We start from the raw sequence: 20,169 nt of genomic DNA, 5'->3' as shown, positions 1-20,169 counted from the left end.
ATGACGCCTCTGTCCAAAGCGGAGAGGGAGCGACTTTGGCAGGAATTCGCGACCGAACCTCTCTCAGCCAGCGTCCACGAGGCCTACGCCATTCTGTACCCTCAAACGTACGCACACCCTGCTACTTCTACAGAGCGCCAAGGCCAAAAAACAGGTCCAGTTATCAGCCGGAACTCTTCCTCCCGGAGCTTAAAAGGCTCCTCATCATCGAGTCACTTGGCTCTGCGTGTGGACTCCACTCGCCAGCCGCTTCAGAACGCCATGGAGCTGGACAGGAAGTTCTGGAGCGCGGTGGAAGGATATCGAGCCATCGGCAGCTCGCCTCTCGTGCCTCTGGACGCTGCGACGATCGCCCAGCGCCGACAGGAGAAGGCTCGAGCCATCTTCGACCAGTTCATCTGCGGCCAGAGAGCGACTGCTGCTTGCTCCGACTATCGCGGGCTGGCGCTGGCGTGGCTCGACATGTACCCGAACGAGGTGGCAGAAGTGCGTCGACAGCTCACCACCGCCCCCAAGGGGCTATTTGACGAGCTCCAGCGAACGGCAGAGCTCCAGATCTCAGCCGCTCTGGACAAGCACCACGTCGATGAAGCTCTGAGCTAGAGATTATTAGCTTCAACGTCAACTCCAAGCGTTCAAATCCATTGGGAAGGCTTGTTTACTCGACCGAACATACCATCTACGTGTCGGCAGCAGCGCTGCAGCCTGCAGCTGACACCTGCAGCGTAGGTGTCAGTCAGAGCAGTATTGGAGTCGACATGAGTGCGCTACGCTTGACGGAGCTCTTCGACGTGAAGGACAAGGTCGTGGTCATCACCGGAGGCGGCCGCGGCATCGGCAAGATGATGGCGGACGGCTTCGTCCAGAACGGAGCCAAGGTCTACATCGCCTCCCGCAACCTCGAGGCCTGCCAAGCCACAGCCGACGAGCTCAACGCCAAAGGACCCGGCAAGTGCGTCGCGGTAAGAGTCTACTATACTCTCCATCCCCCCCTGCTTAGACACTGACTAACTAAGGTTTCCGTGCCGCAGCTCCAAGCCAATCTGTCGACTGAGAGCGCGTGCAAGAAGCTGGCGGACGACGTCGCCCAGAGGGAGACGAAGGTGGACGTCCTCATCAACAACTCGGGCGTCGGGTGGGGAGGCGACGTGGAGCACCACCCCGAGAAGGCCTGGACCAAGGTGTTGGCGGTGAATGTGACGTCGCCCTTCCACTTGACGCGCTACTTCCTGCCGCTGCTGGACGCGGCGGCCGCATCGTCCTCCGATGCGGCTCGAGTCATCAACGTCGGCTCCGTGGCAGGCCTCATGCCGCAGCAGATCGACAGCATCGCGTACGACACGTCCAAGGCCGCTGTGCACCACATGACGCGCGTCTTGGCCGCGAAACTCGCGCGGCGCCCGAACGGCGGCCACATCCTCGTGAACGCCATCGCCCCCGGTCTCGTGCCGACCAAACTGGCCACGGGCATCGCCCTCGCCACGGGGAAGTCGTTCGACGAGCTGCAGCGCAACATCCCGACCGAGCGCTACGGCAGCGCGTCCGACATGGCAGGGCTCGCCATCTTCCTGGCCTCCAGAGCTGCCGGCTGGATCACGGGCATGGTCATCGCCTCGGACGGAGGACAAGTGTACACCATGCAGACGGGCTTCGACACGGCCAAACTGTGAGCTATAAGGAGGTTGGTTACACTACCAGGCACTGGTAGAGTAGAGCAGGAATAACAACCGACGCATCATTCTGCCAAAGTATGGAGACGCAGGGCGTAGAGCCCCCTTCTCCTGTGGCTGAGGCCTCGGACCTTGTAGAGCCCGTGGTGAAGCTGTCGGTGCTGGAGAAGTTCCTGTCGCTGCGTGGTCTCACTCCGAAGACTCAGAGCCGCGTGGGGGCGAAGCCGCCGCCTGCTAAGCTCAAGGCGGACGTATTGAGCAAGACGTACACGAAGCGGCGGCATGGGAGGAAGACGGAGGCGCAGCGAGCGGCACTTCGAGAGCCCGAGGACCTTTTCAGCGACAGCGTGGACGCCTACGTGCCCCGCAAGCGGCAGCAGATGCTGCTGAACCTGCACAAGGACGAGCTCGAGGTGAACGGCGTCTTCCTCACTGAGACGAGGGCGCTCTCGTTCGAGCGCGCGGTGCTGGACAAGGTCGTGTGCGACCGAGCGGAGAATCGAGAGCAGTTCGAGGAGCGACTGTGGGAGCTGCTAGCCAAGCAGCGAGGACTGCAACCGGTGGAGGGCGAAGAAGAAGGAGAACAAGAAGATCTACAGGTAGAACAAGAGGCGTCAGAGGTAGAACGAGACCAGAAGTGCAACCAAGAGTCCGATGTAGCACAAATGTAGCCATGTTCAACTTGTAGAGACGGTGGCTCTCATCTGTCCAATCCAGACGGACGGCACCTTTGGACCTCCCCAGCTCATCAGCTCCCCAGCTCCACAATTCATCCCCCCCCCTCTAATACTCTGCAGTGGAAGTTGAGGAATCATGAGCTCGCTGAGTGGCGCCGAGCTCTTCAATGACAAGGACAAGGTGGTGATCGTCACGGGCGGTGGCAGCGGCATCGGCAAGATGATCGCCGACGGATTTGTGCAGAACGGGGCCAGAGTGTACATCGCCTCGCGCAGACTCGAGGTCTGCCAGGAAGTCGCCAACGAGCTCAACGCCAAGGGACCCGGAGTCTGCATCCCGGTAAGAAGGTATCTTGTTCATATCGGTGCTAGCTGCGTCGGATTAACTCAGTGCATTGTTGCAGCTGCAAGTGGATCTGACCAGCGAGGAGCAGTGCAAGGCCTTCGCGGACGAGATCATCAAGCGGGAGTCGCGTCTCGACGTGCTCGTCAACAACTCGGGCGATGGAACGGACACCCCCGTGGACTGCACCCCGGCCTCTGGTACGCTATTGTAGTGTTAACTATCGTCTCGTGGGAGCTTGTACGGTTGATGGTGCTGCAGCGTGGAGCGAGACTTTCGCCTTGAACGTGACGTCGGCTACCTGCTCACGCGCTTCCTGCTGCCTCTGCTGGACGTGGCTGCCGCGTCCTCGGACCTGGCTCGCGTCATCAACGTCGGGTCCATTGGCGGCCTCATGCCGCAGAAGGTCAACACGATGGTGTACGACTCGTCCAAGGCGGCGCTGCACAACCTGACCCGCATTCTGGCGGCCAAGCTCGCTCGTCGACCGAACGGAGGCCACATCCTGGTGAATGCCATCACTCCGGGCTACGTCCCGTCGAGGCTGACGGAGGGGGTCGCGTACGTGACCGGAAAGCCCTTCGAGCAGATCAGCGACGCCATCCCTGTGGGTCGCATGGGCCAGGACTCGGACATGGCGGGACTCGCCATCTTCTTGGCGTCCAAGGCGTCGGGGTGGATTTCGGCCCAGGTTATTACGGCCGATGGAGGGGTGGTAGGCGCTGCGGAGACGGGGGTCGGCCCCTCGAAGCTGTAGTGAGAAGCTGTCGTGGAGCAATCAGGTACTTCAAGTATTCAGATATGCAGCTTTTCAAATCTTTTGATAATCGAGCTTTGATGTCTCTTTGCTGTAAAAAATGCTTGTTCAAGCCTCCTCAAATAGAGTGTACACGATGGAATATGTCTCGAGGTTGTGCGTCGGGCTGGTTGCCTTGGCGACAAATTCGACAGGGTGTTTGTTCGACGAACAATGTTCGTTAACTTATCTTCATCAACGTTTTTGAGAGCCGTAGATTGTGTTTATTGGTGCGTCACCAAAGTGCTCTTAGTCAGTTTCGCAGTGAACGAATGCAAAAAAAAATGTTAATACCAACAAGTGTAAAGGAAAGAGGGTTAATCAGGTGGCAGGTTCGGATAAAGCCGATGCGTTGGGTGTCTCGGAGACATTGGCCGCCAATCTGGCGAGCGTCCAATATGTGGGCAATCGTTTCATTACTTAAGTATTGTACAATATTCCTATGTTGAAGGAGCGAAGACGATTTCAAACCAATGAAGTCGACAACTCCCCGTTTAACTAAGCGGATCTAACATGCAGCGATTTTCCTTATCGGCAGCTTCATTGGTCTTTCACCCCTTCCTTCAGTTTTTCGACCCGGTAGTTTATTCAATCGAGATTTAAATCTTTCTCTCAGAACATCCTGGTTTCCGCAGAAAACTCATCGTCGGGGCCTTCGCCTTTAGCTGTAGATGAAGTGTCATAAGCGGGATTCGTCTTGGCTGGTGCATGCATGTAATGGTGGGTTGGTCCCCTTTTGGAAATTCTAATGCAGCTCGAAAAGGAACGTGGCACGTTCCTTTACAAACGTTCTACAACATTGTATATTATTATAATACATGTAACACGAAGTACTTCGTAGTAGTACTGTAGTACTTCGAAGTATAACGCTTTTCACGACACCTTCGTCATTACGCGTTTTGTACGTTATCACTGGAGCGTACAACACGCAGCTCTACCTTCAACACTGCGAACGCGAGCACGCAAACATCCTTTCGCTCGTAAAATGAGAGAACCGTGCGTTGTCACTGGGAAAACCACAGGCAACGTGACTAAATCCACCTTTTTAGATTAACAGTAAACAGCAGTCGCGTTCATTGATCGAACGATACTTCACCGGCGAGTCTTGTGCCTCTTACCAGTACCAAAGGCTATTTCTTCTACGGCGGTAGTACCTCTCGTATCCGTTCGCGACACCCCAGTCCACATACGCGCCTGCCTTGTCGCGCTTCTTCAGCATGTCCTTGACCTCCCGGGGGTCCAGTCTGGCGCGGTACCACCTGCGGTACTGCCTCCTTGCGATGGCGTTGTCGACCAGGTTGCCGAACAGCCCCTTCTCCTCCTCTACTTCGTCAGTCTTGCTGTCCTTCTCCTCCGTCTTTTCGGCTCTCCAGTGCCGCTTGCCATCCTGCTCAGCAGTGACCGAGTCCACAGCTTCGGGGGTAGCCACTTGAGAAATCTGCTTGTGGTTGAGTTCAGCCGTGGCCAGGCCATTGCTGCCGGCGAGCAGGGCGACAGCAGACACGAGAACGACGTAAGCGAAGCGCATGGGGCTCTTAAGTCTTGCTCTTTGCAGAGAGAATTCCGAACTGAGAAAGGAGGGGCCAAGAGATCACGAGCTTTGCCATGGTTTGCCGCCAGCTTGTCGCGGAGATTGACTGGCTTATCCCTGCTTCTGATCCTTTTACTATTCGCAACCCATGGCAAAGCTCGTGATCGCAGGACGAACCGTATAGTGCACCCCTTTTCTTCAATTTTCTTCATGCCCATCTGCTGAAACGACAGGAAATCTGGAAATGATAGGATTCACTGTTTTGAGAACAAATTCAGCCGTGATACTGGTACTGTACCGGGTTACTGTAAAGTATTTCTTCGAAATCGAGAAACGGGTATCGACATTCAATGACAATTCGCTGCTAAGTAATTTCATCGGTAGCAGAATTGCTACGTACAGTAGGCGGTTAAACCCTCAGCACAAGGCACACAAACCTTCGTCATTCATACGGAATCGCTAACACCGGCTGTTGCGCGGCTCCATCCCAAGCTGGATCCTGCGCCTAGGAATTGATGCTCCGAGCAACTGCCATACTGCATATGGCGCTTTCATTAAAACGGTAAATTCCCGAATAATACCCCTTACCCGTATAGTACCCTCTAAAACGTAACCCAATGTGTATCCCAGGGTTACAATGTTACTTCCATACAAAGATCAAGTATATCTTTATGAATTTATTGTCGAAAGCATGTTTATACTGTGTAATATCCATAATTTAGCATATTTGTTTTGAAAATGGGAGGGTACTAATAAATTGTGTACTGTGCGACTCGGGGACTGTATTACTGTAGGCGAAGGCAAGCCGAAGCTCCCACTCCGATCTGGATACCGGTACCGGTATGTAGCTACATGAAGGTTCATGTATGCAGCGATACGACACGTTCGGGGGCAGTGACGGCGCATTCTTGCCATCATACTATGATGGCAAGGAATGCTCGGCACTAACTGTTTTGACAAACTGAACACGGATGGCTGGTAGATCTGCAGACAGCCTGGGACGTCCCAGGTCTACAGGCTCAATACGGAAACTGTTATTAATCCATGTATCAGGACAGGAATGCCCGGAATCATAGATCGAGAGTCTGGGCTTGAACCCAAGGGCAGGGTGATTTTTGGATGGCAGGTAGGTACCATTTCCCGAGCGGTCAGCCAACTCGAATAGGTATGTACAGTAGTTGGCGGGAAGAAGTCGCGAGAGTGGAGACGCACGCTTCTGTAGGCGCACTTAAGGATAAAACCTCTTAATGGAAAGATGTTGAAACCTGGCGGGTAAAGCAACGATGTTATCAATGTGACAGATTAATATGGTAACGAGCAGCGATATCAGTTAAATTACGTATGCTAACGTGGAAAGCTAAAAGGGGGGGCAGATTAGAATACCTATTATCAGACCACTTTTTAAATTTTTAAAAAGTGGCAAAATCAGAAATATTTCCACTTTTCCATTTTCTGGCGAACCTTAAAGGTGGAACAAATTTCGTTAGCACGACAGTCCCTTCTGGACGATGACACGCACAATAACATTCTCGACACAGAAGGAGCTGTCGAACGAGTCCTGGTACGGTACATATGCATGCCATACATGGCGAAAACTGCGAGAACGCCGTTGGAGTCGACGTAGCTACGAATGCGACGTTGTCCCTATCTTTTGCCAGCTACACCCCAGGCAATAGCCAAGTCTGCACGTTATATCTCATCAACGCAAATGAGTCGTAGGTGCACTATGCGGTAATTGACGCTATGAAGCAAGACGGGGTTCCCTGTACAACCACGAAGGGGGACGCCATGCCCACGCGTATGCACGTATGCAGTTATCACTGCTGTCAAGACATATGTTTGTCTATTTTGCTCGACACATAACGGCAGCGGGGGCAGTGATCCGATGCGCAATGACCTCGGAGTCTACCAGGTACTTAAGTATTTACAACAGACCAGTGTGTCTGCCACCTTTAGGCTCGTACTTAGTCAGACGATTAGTAGTTATACTTGGATATTGTATGGGTTCCACTTTTTCCACTTCCTATCGAGAAAAAAGTTCCACTTCTAAGCAAAACGCGGAAAAAGTGACAATTGCCACTTTTAACCCCTTCAAACCGGTAGCTGTATAAGCTGCGTTATGATGGTTTGGCTATGTGACCATTACGCTGTATATACAGCATAAGGAAATTAAACTTGATTTGAGTATCAACTCAAACAAACATACAAAATACAAGTCAAAAATATTGGGCAAGAGACGAGTGTTTATACCTAGCCGCTGTGGTTAGGCTGTTGAAGTACCACTCCCAATTTCTCGATATTTCCGATAATATTTTGAAGGTTTGACACAGTCATTTTGTGGCAAAATGAAATGCTAACAGGTGATTTTGCGCCTCCAGTCATTTGAGATTTCGAGCGGCGGATGGTGGGCACGCGCCAAACGAAGAAAAACCTGCTGCTCCGGATGAAGAGTGGGGGACCGTCAACTTCAAGGCGGTCTGGTCAGGATTCAAGGCGGCAGGATGGACATCCAAGCCACCCCCGCGAGGCATCGGCACTCTCTGGAAGTACATTCTGCCAGGGCGCGACGCGAATGGTGCTGAAGGCGTCGACTACTTGCTCGGAGAGCAAGCGGTGGTGAACCACGCTGTTCAGCGTAAGTGTTATGATGTGAGGCTAAACTACCAATTATCTAACTAATCTATATGTGTGTGGGTTTGCAGTCGCCCTGAAGGAGAGGACAGAACGTGCCGCTGCTGCTCCTTCTGTCGAGGCTGCAGCTGAGGAGTCTCCCTCACGCCCAGCCGAGGCTGCTGGCGCATCTTCTGCCGCGCCAGCCACGGACGATCCGCCCGCAAGTGCCGACACCTCACTCGCTGCGTCTAGGTCTGCTCAGGAACCTGAGGATGGAACCGCACCATCGAAGCAACCCCTACCGACCCGCCAGACCTCAGCGCCAAAGTCGAGCAAGTCGATCAAGGCCACCAAGACCACCAAGCAGTCCAAGTCGCCCAAGGTCAGGTTGGCGAAGCCGCCGAAAACAACAAAGAAATCGACACGCAAGTCGCCAGCTTCCAAGTCGCGCTCGAGCTCGGCGCGTTCGTCAGCCGCTGAGTCACCACCGGCTGCTGCGCCATCGACAGGTTTGTCCATTGTGGCATTATCTCAGCATTGAGGTTCTAATTTGTATATGATATGCTGTATATGCTGGTTATGTATGCTGTATGATACAGTTCCTGGTCCTACCCAATCGTCACCATCCAAGCGTAGAAGCACGGACGGATCCTCGGTCGACCGCAGTCCACCGAGTTCGGATACCCACAAGGAAAATGATGAAGCGACTAACCCAGTTACAACAAGTCGTAAAGGTGCGCGTGGTTGAATGCTGTATATACCTGGTACTGCTTGACGCTAACACGTATGCTAACACAAACGCTCAGAGTGCTGAAGCGCCAACTGAAGTTGAAGTAAACATGAGAGCGGGTATGTTCAAGCGACTATGCTGTATATGCGTGATATCACTTACGCCTAACACGTATCTTAAGCTGTATGTTGTGTTGTATTAGCTGCGCAACCGCTTTATGACATCTGTGGGGACAACGGATACGATATCAATACGGACCCCAACGGCAACAATGACTACGACGTGCTAGACTCAGGCGATGAGTCGGAGGAAGAAGATTTGCGTGAGCTGGACATGAGCGATTCGATTCATCGGCATCCGACAGCATCGACGAAGATGACGAAGAGCTGTTTGCGAAGGAAGAGCGCCACTTTGCAGACAAGTTTCTTGAGTCGTTGGGAGGCGAGGAGAAGGTGCTCGCCGGAGATTTGATCGGCCCTGCACTAAAAGATCTCTCTACGACTGGGTGGGACGAACCGGAGACTCCTGACGTCGCGGCGTATCTGGAGACGCCGTATCAGCCTGTCGCTGATAACGATGAGTATCCTGAGCTCTGGCAAGGTCGAAATGGACCCCGGAAAGAAGCTATCAAGCGTGGAGCGTCTCCCAGCTCCCTCTTCTTCCTGTTCATGCCCGTAGCCATGTGGCAACACATTGCAGAGTGCAGCAACTTCTACATGCACGAGCAGCTCGACAATCGCGTCGACTCATACTTCAAAAGGAAAGAGCAAAAAGACCGAAAAGACAAAGCGGCTGGTCGAGCGGCTTCAACGGCGAAGACCAAGACACGGCGAGATGTGCGACAAGACTTTCTGTCGGTCAAGCCTGTCATGCCGCACGAGCTGTGCGTGTATATTGGCCTGCTAATTGCCCGCGCGATCATGCCAAACCGAGAGAAGCTCGTAAACCACTGGCGCCAAGATGATGTTGGCGGGATTTCACGCGGAATCTTCGGGCGGTTCATGGTGCGAGATCGCTTTATGGAGTTGAGCCGGAACCTGGACTTCAACAGTAACAGTGACCCACGTGCAAGAACCGACCGCGCTTGGAAGATCCGCTCCGTGGTGAACGTGTTGCAGCGGACGTTCGTGGCGGCGTTCATCCCTCCCGCTGAGCTCTTCTTCGACGAAGCGATGCTTCCGTCGAGGTCATCGTACAATCGGACACGGATGTATATGAAAGATAAGCCCCATAAGTGGGGTACCAAGCTATTCATGCTTTGCTGCGCTCGCTCTACTTACTGCATTCAGTACGATTGCTGTTTCCGCTTATACTGTATTGTAATGGTTGCCTTATTCTGTATATGCGGTTAACGTATGCTGTATACACACGCTATGTTTTGCGTTTAGTTTTGAAGTGTACTGCGGCCAAAAGCAGCACATCGCAGAGTCGAGCAGTGGACATGAAGTCAGGACCGGCGGCAGTTGTGCGAAACGTGCGTGCTGTGTTCGGCGACATCACGCCTGGCAAGTACATGCGGCTCGTGGTGGTTGATCGATTTTACACGTCGATCGTGTTGGCGGTGCAGCTTCTGCTGATGGGGTTCTTCACGATTGGCACCATCCTGACGAATCGCCGTGGATTTTGCAAGGCAGTGGTGACAAAGAAGAAGAGGCTCAAAGACACCCCCCGCGGCACGTTGACATTCGCGCGCTCAAAGCATGTGAAGAATATGGCTGCAATTTGCTGGTGGGACAGCAAACCTGTTCATTTCCTGTCGGTGGGTGGGAATGCCGCCTTGGATCGTCTTGTGCGCCTCGAGAAGGCTGGTGAGCAGAACGAGATTGCGTGCCCCAAGGTCATCAAATACTATCATCGCTTCATGGGCGGAGTTGATGTGCACGATCAACTCCGCCTGCAAAGGTACTCTGTGCAGCGCTGCATCACCTATCGAAAGTACTACCGCTATTTTGGGGGCTTGTGGATCTGGACGCGTTCATCGTGCACCGAGCCTACTGCAAGAAGAAGAAGATCAAGGCGATGACCCACGTGCGGTTCATGTGCAAGTTGCATCTGCAGCTTATTGCGCTGAAGCCGGAGGATATGTACGAAGAAAACACATTTCAACCAGGTGAGTTGATTATGCTGTATAAGCTGAGGTGGCTATGCTGTATGTGCATTACGACTAACACGTATATACAGATGAAAATGTTTCCGTTGATGTAGAGGCGGAGGAACGTCAAGCGGACACTGGCAGTCATATTGCTAAGCAGAGTGACGAATGGCGCGACCACTCGGGGCAGCGAAAAAGGGTGCAGAAGAACTGCAAGGTTTGCACGCTGAAGACGCCAAGTGGCAAGCGTGGCGCCACCTACACCTACTTCTGCGATGGATGCGACTTCCCTGGGCCGATTTACCTGTGCGTCAAGCCAAAGTGGACGGTAGGAAGCAAGATGCTGAGCTGTTGGGACGTCTGGCACAAGGAGTACAACAACGGCAAGGCTATCCCGCAGGACCTGAAGGGTAAGATTCGTGTGCGCGCACCGAAAGCCACAAGCTCTCCAGGGAAGTCGCCCGCAAAGCGCCGCTGTGTCAGCAGTGTTAGCAGCGAAGTCAGCGAAGACAGCGAGTAGTTTGGGTTGTTCTTCGTGTGAATGCATGTGTTTGGTATATGTCATATTGTTCGTGTTATGCTTGTGATCTAATGAGCAATCGGCCTGCCAACGGCTAGTTGCTCACGCGGCTTTTGATTACCCATAGCATGCGTCAAGCAGAGACAGGGATAACGATCATCCATTGGCCAATTATCATTGTCATCATTTGATTGCATATCTGACAACTTAGTATAGCGGCAATCTCGACTTGTCTGTGCTACCGGAATCCCGATATTTAGAGAGATTATTTCCTACGAATCTAACGCTTGAGAGAACATAGTCCGTGTGTGCCCTGCATAAACTTACCAAACGCCAGATCGCGCGGCTACAGCACTGTGCATAGCTCATGTTATGCTGTATATATACGGGTTAGAAGTGGTTTACTCCGTCGTATATACATTCTTAGATGTAACCAAGCCCTGATGAGCCCAGTTTTTGACAGCGCCCTTACCTCCCCCTTCCCTATCGTATACAATTTTCTATATGCTAATACGCTGTATATACAGCATAGACATGGGGAAAATTCCTTCGGTTTGAAGGGGTTAAAGTGGTTTGCCTCTTATAGCACTGATACTACGGTACATGAACCTGACCACGAAAATGCAGAAGAGGGGCTACACTGAAGAATGAGCGGGGGTAACGCGTAACGCAGCGCGGCTCAACCTTCGTGCTACATGTACACCAGCGAAGGATGTTGACCCAGCAGCTTCAACGACAACTCGCAGCTGTCGACAGCAAGTTGGATGCACGTCGGGGCGGCAGGAAGTGTGTAGCTCACTTCGCCATCCATAGCTCCGTGCACCGGCTTCAGATAGTGAACTGCGGCAATTAGCATCACGTGCTCCGAGCCAAGTCGAAGACGGCCTCGTTGTGCTGGGCCTACTAAGAGCAAAACCCAAAGTATGGAATCAATGAACTCAGTTGACTTGCACTGCCGGTAGGCAGCGGAAGTGGCTCGCTGGGAGCTGCACATTCAACGTCACTAGCCTTGTTGCTGACTGAAGTAATTTCTTTTGTGGGTCAACGCTTCGTTCATTTACGATCCATTCAGTCTTTTCCTCTGAAAATTAGCTTCCAACGGACCATTTTCACTTCTTGAATGTCGACCAGGGCTGTGGAAATATAGATTGTTTATTGATTGGCGACTCAGATCTGAAACAATCAATTATTGCAATCTTGACAATCCCAAAAACAAAAGATTGCAATCTAAGTTTTCGCTTGTATTTCCTCTGCTAGGTTCATATTTTTACTCGTTTGGCGGCGCTATCGCCCTAAGATCTGTGCTTATTCGATTGCATACGTGTTAACCTTCAAAAGCCTTGGCAAAAAGCAATGTTGGGTCTTGTATTCATCATGTTGAGCGTGTACCCCGTTCGGGCACCCAATGACACCTCATTTCCGTATTTCGAAGTAGCAGAAGACACAGAAAGGCTTTGATGAGTCTAGGATCGGTTCCATGGGCTTGGAGTTGCATATTGTTCTACCGGATCACTGGCAAAGGCTCAAAATCAGTAAATGGACAATATGGGAACGGGATTGTCGATTGAGATCACGGAACCATCAATTATTGTGATTGACAATCTTGACAATATTACAATCGCAATCATATTTTCCACAGCCCTGAATGTCGACTCCGATGACCGCTGCGGTCTTGAATCATCCACCCCACAGCTATTTTCACCAAGCACCCAACACTCCCCAACTATCCAACAACAACCCATAACTATGAGTTCTCCTTTAAGCGTGACCCAACTTTTCAACGTCAAGGACAAGGTGGTCATCGTCACGGGCGGGGGGCGTGGCATCGGCAAGATGATCGCGGACGGGTTTGTCCAGAACGGAGCGAAAGTGTACATCGCCTCTCGCAACCTCGACACCTGCCAAGCTACTGCAGACGAGCTTAATGCCAAAGGCCCTGGTAAATGCAATCCGGTAAGATATACATGCAAGGTGAAGGAACGGTATAATTTTTTCTGGTGAATATCGGTCTCGTTCTGATTTTTCTTACAGCTGGAAACATCAGATTTGTCAAGCGAGGAGGCATGCAAGGCATTGGCGGATGAGATAACCAAAAGGGAGACACGCGTCGATGTTCTTGTCAACAACTCGGCGGTTGGAATCGAAACTCCTGTGGAGAACACACCAGAATCAGGTTCGTCCTAAAAAATATTTACTTTTGGGCTTGTACTCACAACTTGCCATGCCCGTATAATACATGTATTAGCGTGGAGTGAGACTCTGTCCGTGAATGTGACGGCGCCCTACCTTCTAACGCGTTTCCTGCTCCCTCTGCTGGACGCTGCTACAACGTCCACCGACGGAGCGCGTGTCATCAACATTGGCTCGATCGCTGGCTTCATGCCGCAAAAGATCGACACCATCGTGTACGACACGTCCAAAGCTGCGGTGCACCACATGACGCGCGCACTCGCGGCCAAGTTGGCTCGCCGCCCGAACGGGGGCCACATCTTGGTGAACGCCATTGCGCCCGGGTTGGTGCCGTCCCAAATGACGGACGGGATCGCATACGTGACTGGCAAGCCTTTTGACAAGATCAAGCAGGAAATCCCCACGGAGAGCATGGGTCAAGACTCGGACATGGCTGGGTTAACGTTAGCCATTTTCCTGGCGTCAAAGGGCTCCGGATGGATCTCCGGCCAGGTCATCACATGCGACGGAGGAATGGTCGGCGCAGCAGAAACTGGGGTGGGTCCATAACCCAACACGACAAGCGCTCGTTGAACGGGGACGAACTCTTCAACACCCCCGAGTCCGGGAAAATAGGCTCGCGGGCCTCTGACGATCAAATGCTCAGAATCTTAATCTATTGGCCTTCAGAAGCCCTTCCTTGTCTTTAGCTGGAATGTGCAGCAACTGAGATTCCTAAGAAGAAGAAGGAAATTGATTAACAGGCTATAGACTTGTCGTAGAGCTGGCTAGAGAAACCTAATTCTGCTGCTGAGGGATCCATACAGGCGTAGCTACAGGGAGATCGTCGTCGTCGATGGGTTCGGGGAAACCCAGACGGCGCAAAACTGTCTTTATATCGTCGCTGACGAGGCCGATCGGCGATAGAGATGCTGGTAATGTTGCCGAAATGAGAAGCCCAAGCGAGAAATGCTAGGGCTGACCACGCGAACACCGTTGAAATGTATGTCATTCCGTAGACGCCACAGTGCGTGGAACACAATAGCCGTGTGGATGCGCCATAAAATGAGAAGGGTGCCGCGTTGGTGGCGCCAATCTTCGTGGACATCGCGGTCGGACGGGAAAATCAGCAGCCGCCACCCCAGTGAGCATCGAAAAGCAGGAGCCCAAGGCTCCCACAGCGTCAACTGAGATTCCTAAGAAGAGTGCAATGTAGCAATGAAGCGTTCTCGGTACCACATTTGAAAAAAGAGATACTGAGATCTCCAGGATGACATCTGACATCAAGCAGCTTTCGCTACTGTCTGTGTCAAAGGCGCTTTCGCTTTTGACACGTCTTATGTGATTCAGTAAAATACGCGATGTTAATTAAGCTTACCATAGTACAGTGTGCTCGCATCGGATCGGACTTTGGAGTGTACTTGAAGAATCTAGTACAGTAGAAGTTTATGCGCCTGTGGAATGTGCTTCGTTGCGCTACACTTCACCACCAGTGGACAGAACGGAACTACATCTGCTTCGAAGACGGAGACCCGGACCCAATGCCCACGGCGATTTCAAGCATTCATTTAGCATTCTGCTGCCACTACCGCAGACTACTCCGGATTTCCAGCCCGGACATTCGTAAGGGATGCGAGCGTGTTCTGCGACAATTACGGCAATTCAAGCACTCAGGCGCGTTCATCCAAAGGAACGCAACCAACTTTCGCACACGGCATGTACAACTTCGTCTCACATACCGCACCGGAGTGGTGTTTTGCACAGTGGTTGATTAGTTTTATTTTCATTATCTAGTACGACTAGTACCAGACCATAGTATCTGTCCAAATCGAGAAGGACATTAAATCGGTAATCGAACAATTCATCATCAGTACAGTAGAAGTATAATACTACTCCGAAGTACGTAGCAAATGCGGCTGGTTGAGAATGGACCGAAGTATATCAAAGTTACGTTACTGTATTGTGTTGTGTCACCCACCACACATTCGTTATGCAAAATATTCGATCGTGCTTTGCTCTGTGGACGTTGCTGTGGGCAGCATGTTGGATAGTTATGATAATCACCCGGTTTGCTGCCCTCAACAAATACGTGTTGTGTACGGTGCCGATATAGATTTTCAAGTGGTGCCGCACCTACCGCCGAAGCAGTTCATTTCATTTTTATTTCTGACTTCACTTGTAATAGAATGTCAAAGGCTTGTACCCGCCCCCTGGGTATCAATCTCCTCACCGTTCATCACATTTACCGAAAACAAGTCGACGACTCTCGCCATACGAGCTTGCGTTCACCGCGTCATCACAATCTGCGTTAGGAGCTTTTAAGCCCAGAGTTGGAGGAACGACAAAGAAGACTGGTAAAGCCTTAGCACTTGGTGCAGCCGAACTACAGAATTAAGAGCCAAATATAAAGTAGCTCAACACTAAATTGAACGAGGTTTGAAAGTAGAAAAATAAAACAAAATAGAGCAAGGTAAACTCGGGACGATTCGTGGTGATCTCGTATAAACCAAATCGCTACAAGTACCACCACAGCCTTCCTTAGCGAATCAGGTGCCCGGACGCCATTCACACAAGCTGGTAATACTATACACAACCACCTACAACTTTTATATATTGTGATTCTGGGCATTACGTCAAGAGATTTTGGATAACTAGGAGAAATCCACCAACGACCATGGCTAGGCGGTGGCCGAGTGCCGTTCTGATCCGCAGGTATCCAGGACTGTTGAAGATCCGCAACCATATAGGAGCCGGATCCTTTTCTGCTGTAGACCACGAAGACGGAGCGAGAGAGAGCTCTCCGAATCAAAATACCAGTTCTCAATTGACCAAGACACCGACGCCAGCAATTCAAGAACGAAAAATCTACAAGCACAATGAAATTCGCGACCTCCAGCGCCGTTCTCCTTGGTGTCGTCGTTGCAATTTCCTGCCGCGCTGACACCCAGCAATGCTCTGCAAGCGTTTGTGGCAGCACCAGCTCGGAGAAAAACTTTCAGATCAGCAATTGTTGCACGTTGCAACTCGTCATGACCTTCTCCGAGTGCTGCCAAGCGAGCTGCTCGCGCAACACCCCCTGCGCATACCCGTGATCATGCCGACTCTTTGCTTCGGACGGCCACCAATGTGAAGCGTAATTCTCGAACGGAGAAGGTGGAGGCCCCTAAACCTCTCGGCACAACGAAGACAATAAACAACTTCATTGCGCCGGTCACACGCCGGTCATATGCCAAAAGATCCCCCCCTAAAATTTCCGCGTATAGGCAACAATATTATTTTCGTGTAGGACAAAGAATTTGTCGATCTCTGGTAGTAAATGCAGTACACATGTGTACTACAGAAGTAAAACAAGATTGTCGGAACATAGACCGGTACGCCGACTATTCACTGTTCACAGATTCTCGAGAGTTGACTTTAGGTCAGTTTTGGTAGAACAATTCAAGCATCCAATTGCCAACCTGAATTGATAGGACACTGTGGGTGGGACTTTTGAGCAAGGTAAACGCGGTGGTTCATCGAGGTGATTTGTACACTTAGCAAGGACGTTCATTGGAACGGTGGGACACCAAGTGAGATGGTAAATCGGTAGGTCACTAAGCCAAGCTGATGGCTGCCGAGGCTGTACTTTAAAACGTACTCGCAGACACACCACCGCCAACGTCACCACGAGCTGTGATGATTCCCGCGCCGCTGTGCTCACCTAAGAGCCCCAGATGCGTCCCATGTGCCGACGAACCTGCTACCGCCGTTGGCGGCCGAACATGGAAGGATGTTGTGCTGGGAAGAGCAGCTACGACCGAAGCGAACGCTCTGGCAGCATCACCTGTCCAGCCGCCAACTTTGGTTTCGCGATCTCCTCCAAGCTCTCGATGTCTAGCTGTCCCTCCTCTGCCAAGTGTCATGCCAGTTCCGCCGTCACTAGCTTCACTGGACGTGTCTATTCAAGAATCGGCGCCGCTGGTAGTATCTGCGGCTACCCCAGCTACGACGTCTTCCGAACAAGCTTCGTCGCCATCGGACCTTGGCGATGATCAAGCAAGCGGTTGGACGGTAGAGTTCGAGTCGTCTGAAGACGACTTAGAAGAGCCTATCCTGAACGAAAAGCTGGTGTTTGTTGATCGAGTGGAGTTTGAGACGATAGAGGCGGCGAGACTCGGAATCGATGGCTACGATGGATATCTGTACGCATTTGCCTACAATTATGGCAAACGAGGTGATATAGAAGCGTCTATCGCTGCATTTCGCATGAAAACTGTGAAAAGCGGGTTAGTTTGGCGCCGTCAAGGGACGAGGACGTGCTGACATGTTGGCTTCAAGACGCAGGTATGCACATGGGAGCTGTTACCGATGCGAAGAAGCGAGGGATCCCTGGTGTTTTTCTTCGGGAGGTGGACGACATTTTGCTGGGCTGTGGCCCCAAGAAGTGCAGGAAAATACTTCTCGACCGGTATATCGACGTACCTAGTCGCTACGGGTTGGTTCCTGGTGAAGCACAGGTAAAAAACAGGAAATCAACACTCATGAAGCGGCGTGCAGGTGAACATCAACATCAATGCGTTTGTAACTGTAAGCTATATGTGAACTTAATACATTTGTGTGTTGGTAGGTGGCTGGGAAATTAAAAATGTTGCGGGGTTGCTAGAGTGGACTTCAGTACACCTGTGCACGACGAGTGGAGAGTTCTTTCTGCGCGGTTCAAGCAGCGCATCTAATGCTCCATTCGATTGGCAGCATGATTTCGCAGTGTTCGACTCTATGGACAAAGATCTCAAGCACGGACCGTTGGTGCTTGAGTGCTTCTCGCACGAAGTAACTCTAGACGACGGGAAAAAGCGGATTGCTGCGGTCTCATTCTGACGTCACGCGCCATCTTCTGGAACGTGTTAAAGGCATATAACGGCCAGAACGAGGACGGAATCCTCGGTGTCACGGACGGAACGTATCGCTTGCATTTTGGTAAGGCTTCCTAGTACTCGATCGGTTTATTTGTTTAATAACGGAGTGCTTTGTTATTAGATGGCTGGACTCTTATGGACTTTGGCACGTACACCACCCACTACGAGAAGAAGCGCTACTCCAAGACCTTTGCGCCATGGGCGTACATGTTCGTACGCACCGAGCATCACGTAGCATACGCTACGATGTTTAAGGTGGTAAGGTCGTTTGCATCTCGCTTTTTCGAGATTAACCTCGTGTTGTCGTTTGGCAGCCTAGATCGCAGTCAGTACATCGATAGTGCATACCGAGAAGTCTGGCCCTCCATTCGGCTGTTAAACTACTATCCCCATTTGGCTCGAAAGTGCGGTGCGGCCGATTAACTTCGTCTGTTAGCTGAAAAGGATTTCTACGAGGCCAGTGTGGCGATCAGTATCAAGCACATGAGTAAGGCTCGCTCGGAACACCAGTTCTTGGCGTTGGCAAGCTTTTCCTGGCGCATTGGCGTGAGCACGGGGAGAAGGAATACGCGAGCTGGTTGGAGGACACGTATTTAGGCCCCACTTCGATGTTTTGGTACTACCAGGCAGCAATTCCCGGCGTTACTCCGTCTCCGAATGCACTCGAGTCCCACCACAAGACCATCAAGACCACGTGCGTGGCCTCGCTGCGCTCCAGCACGGCTGTTGTTTTGAACGACGGTATTCCAAGCATATTGTTTCACGAAGCCTCCCAGCCACTTCGACGAGATCTGTTCCACTTTAGTGAAGGTTTGCCATTCATGGCAATATTTGCTAATTGTCATTGGATACTAACATATTTGCAACTGATATCGCGTACAGGTCCTTTGTGCAGCGAGGCTGTCGCTAATGCTAAGCGATTACTGGACAACAAGAAGAACTACTACCTGCTCAAAGCCCCTCGCTCTCGTGTTTTGTTTGGTGTGCTGTTCAACGCGACTAAGTTCGTCATCTCCAGCACGAATATCAACAGTGCAAGTATGAACAGAAGCCAAGCGCAGCGGTGAGTGGAGCAATTCACCGTCCTGGTGATATCAGACATACAGGTACCTGGACACGCTGACCGGCAAGCTACCCAAAGACATTTCCGTTCGAAATGTGAGCTTTACTGCCTCTCTATCCGCCACGTGAAGCTACTGCACCAGGAGACTATCACGAACTTTGGCCCATTAGCGCGTGTTTCGGTTGAAGAGGTGCGAATTGGCTAGAATGATGACATGCCAACTCGTTCAACTGACGTTTTGATGCAGATTCAGGCTGTCCGACGCAAGTACGCGTGCGATTGTGCGATGTTTGCCCAGGCGGGGTGGCAGTGCTCTCATGTTCTCGCGGTTATGGTTCTGCAAAAGGAAATCAACGTGAGCAGACTTCTCACTGCGCTACCAACGCGAAAAGCAAGTGGAGGTTAAAGGAAGCTGCCTTGCTAAAGGTAATGACGAGCACCAGTTCTCCGTCGATTGATCAAGCGGTATCTAAAGCAGCCCATGTACCCACTTCATTGGCACGTCATGCGGGATTTCGACATCAGGACCAAGGCTGGAGTGTCCAAACGCGAGAGCTTCTGTGGAACAGTTGTGTCGTGGGGTGATGACGACGGTGTCTACTACTGGGCAGTCCAGTTCCCGAAACTCAAGAAAACGCTGAGACTTGAGTGCCAAGAGCTTGCTGAATGCACCCACGAAGCATACAAGCACGGTGTAGATGTAACTGGGCTCTCATCGGCCGAAGCTGTCGTTTAAATTTCAACGGTCCAAGGTTATAGGTATCAATCGTATTAGTACCTGCCCAACTTGGCTTTACGCTCCAGTCCCGATAGCACACTCCCGTGCTTTTTTATCTTGCTGAACCGCCTCTCTGCTGTAAAGACTCGACAAACATCCTTTTTTTCTGCGTCCTTGACGAACCACCAAAAAAACTTGATAAAAAGCCCGTCCCGGACACTGTAGGGCGTTCAACAACCCGCTATAGGAACTTGTGACTTGAGAACAGCTTGCACCCAACAGATACTGCATTTTGATAAAAAACAGCTAAGAGCCCCAAATTTAGTTTTAAAAAAATCTTGCACCGTTACTT

The 20,169-nt window shown here is 51.5% G+C and overlaps 6 protein-coding genes across 6 annotated transcripts; 5 read left to right on the top strand and 1 right to left on the bottom strand.

Annotated features, from left to right (window-relative positions):
• Positions 1–758: 758 nt before the first annotated feature.
• On the top strand, positions 759–1,670 carry PHYSODRAFT_468201 (hypothetical protein; the record flags this gene model as incomplete). Its single annotated transcript, XM_009518628.1, has 2 exons — positions 759–962; positions 1,032–1,670. 2 exons carry the CDS (start codon positions 759–761, stop codon positions 1,668–1,670), a joined length of 843 nt encoding a protein of 280 aa, XP_009516923.1.
• Positions 1,671–4,600: 2,930 nt separating this feature from the next.
• Avh1b-17 (avirulence protein 1b) lies at positions 4,601–5,014 on the bottom strand (the record flags this gene model as incomplete). The annotated part of the gene is made up of 1 exon (XM_009518627.1): positions 4,601–5,014. One exon carries the CDS (start codon positions 5,012–5,014, stop codon positions 4,601–4,603), a length of 414 nt encoding a protein of 137 aa, XP_009516922.1.
• A 2,409-nt stretch (positions 5,015–7,423) lies between these two features.
• PHYSODRAFT_405105 (hypothetical protein) lies at positions 7,424–9,325 on the top strand (the record flags this gene model as incomplete). Its single annotated transcript, XM_009518626.1, has 2 exons — positions 7,424–7,666; positions 8,699–9,325. Coding segments are annotated over 2 exons (870 nt in total), but the record flags the coding sequence as incomplete, so codon positions are not given.
• Positions 9,326–10,334: 1,009 nt separating this feature from the next.
• PHYSODRAFT_467022 (hypothetical protein) lies at positions 10,335–10,972 on the top strand (the record flags this gene model as incomplete). Its single annotated transcript, XM_009518625.1, has 2 exons — positions 10,335–10,470; positions 10,542–10,972. Coding segments are annotated over 2 exons (567 nt in total), but the record flags the coding sequence as incomplete, so codon positions are not given.
• A 1,746-nt stretch (positions 10,973–12,718) lies between these two features.
• PHYSODRAFT_477397 (hypothetical protein) lies at positions 12,719–13,711 on the top strand (the record flags this gene model as incomplete). Its single annotated transcript, XM_009518624.1, has 4 exons — positions 12,719–12,766; positions 12,830–12,925; positions 13,031–13,145; positions 13,218–13,711. The coding sequence occupies 4 exons, from the start codon at positions 12,719–12,721 to the stop codon at positions 13,709–13,711; spliced, it is 753 nt and encodes a 250-aa protein (XP_009516919.1).
• A 3,863-nt stretch (positions 13,712–17,574) lies between these two features.
• PHYSODRAFT_403238 (hypothetical protein) lies at positions 17,575–18,261 on the top strand (the record flags this gene model as incomplete). Its single annotated transcript, XM_009518623.1, has 4 exons — positions 17,575–17,677; positions 17,748–17,926; positions 18,046–18,097; positions 18,158–18,261. Coding segments are annotated over 4 exons (438 nt in total), but the record flags the coding sequence as incomplete, so codon positions are not given.
• Positions 18,262–20,169: the final 1,908 nt, after the last annotated feature.

The sequence above is a fragment of the Phytophthora sojae genome (assembly GCF_000149755.1).
Source record: "Phytophthora sojae unplaced genomic scaffold PHYSOscaffold_1, whole genome shotgun sequence".
In the NCBI taxonomy this organism is placed as follows: Eukaryota; Oomycota; class Peronosporomycetes; order Peronosporales; family Peronosporaceae; genus Phytophthora; species Phytophthora sojae.
This window is presented reverse-complemented; position numbering and strand designations above follow the sequence as displayed.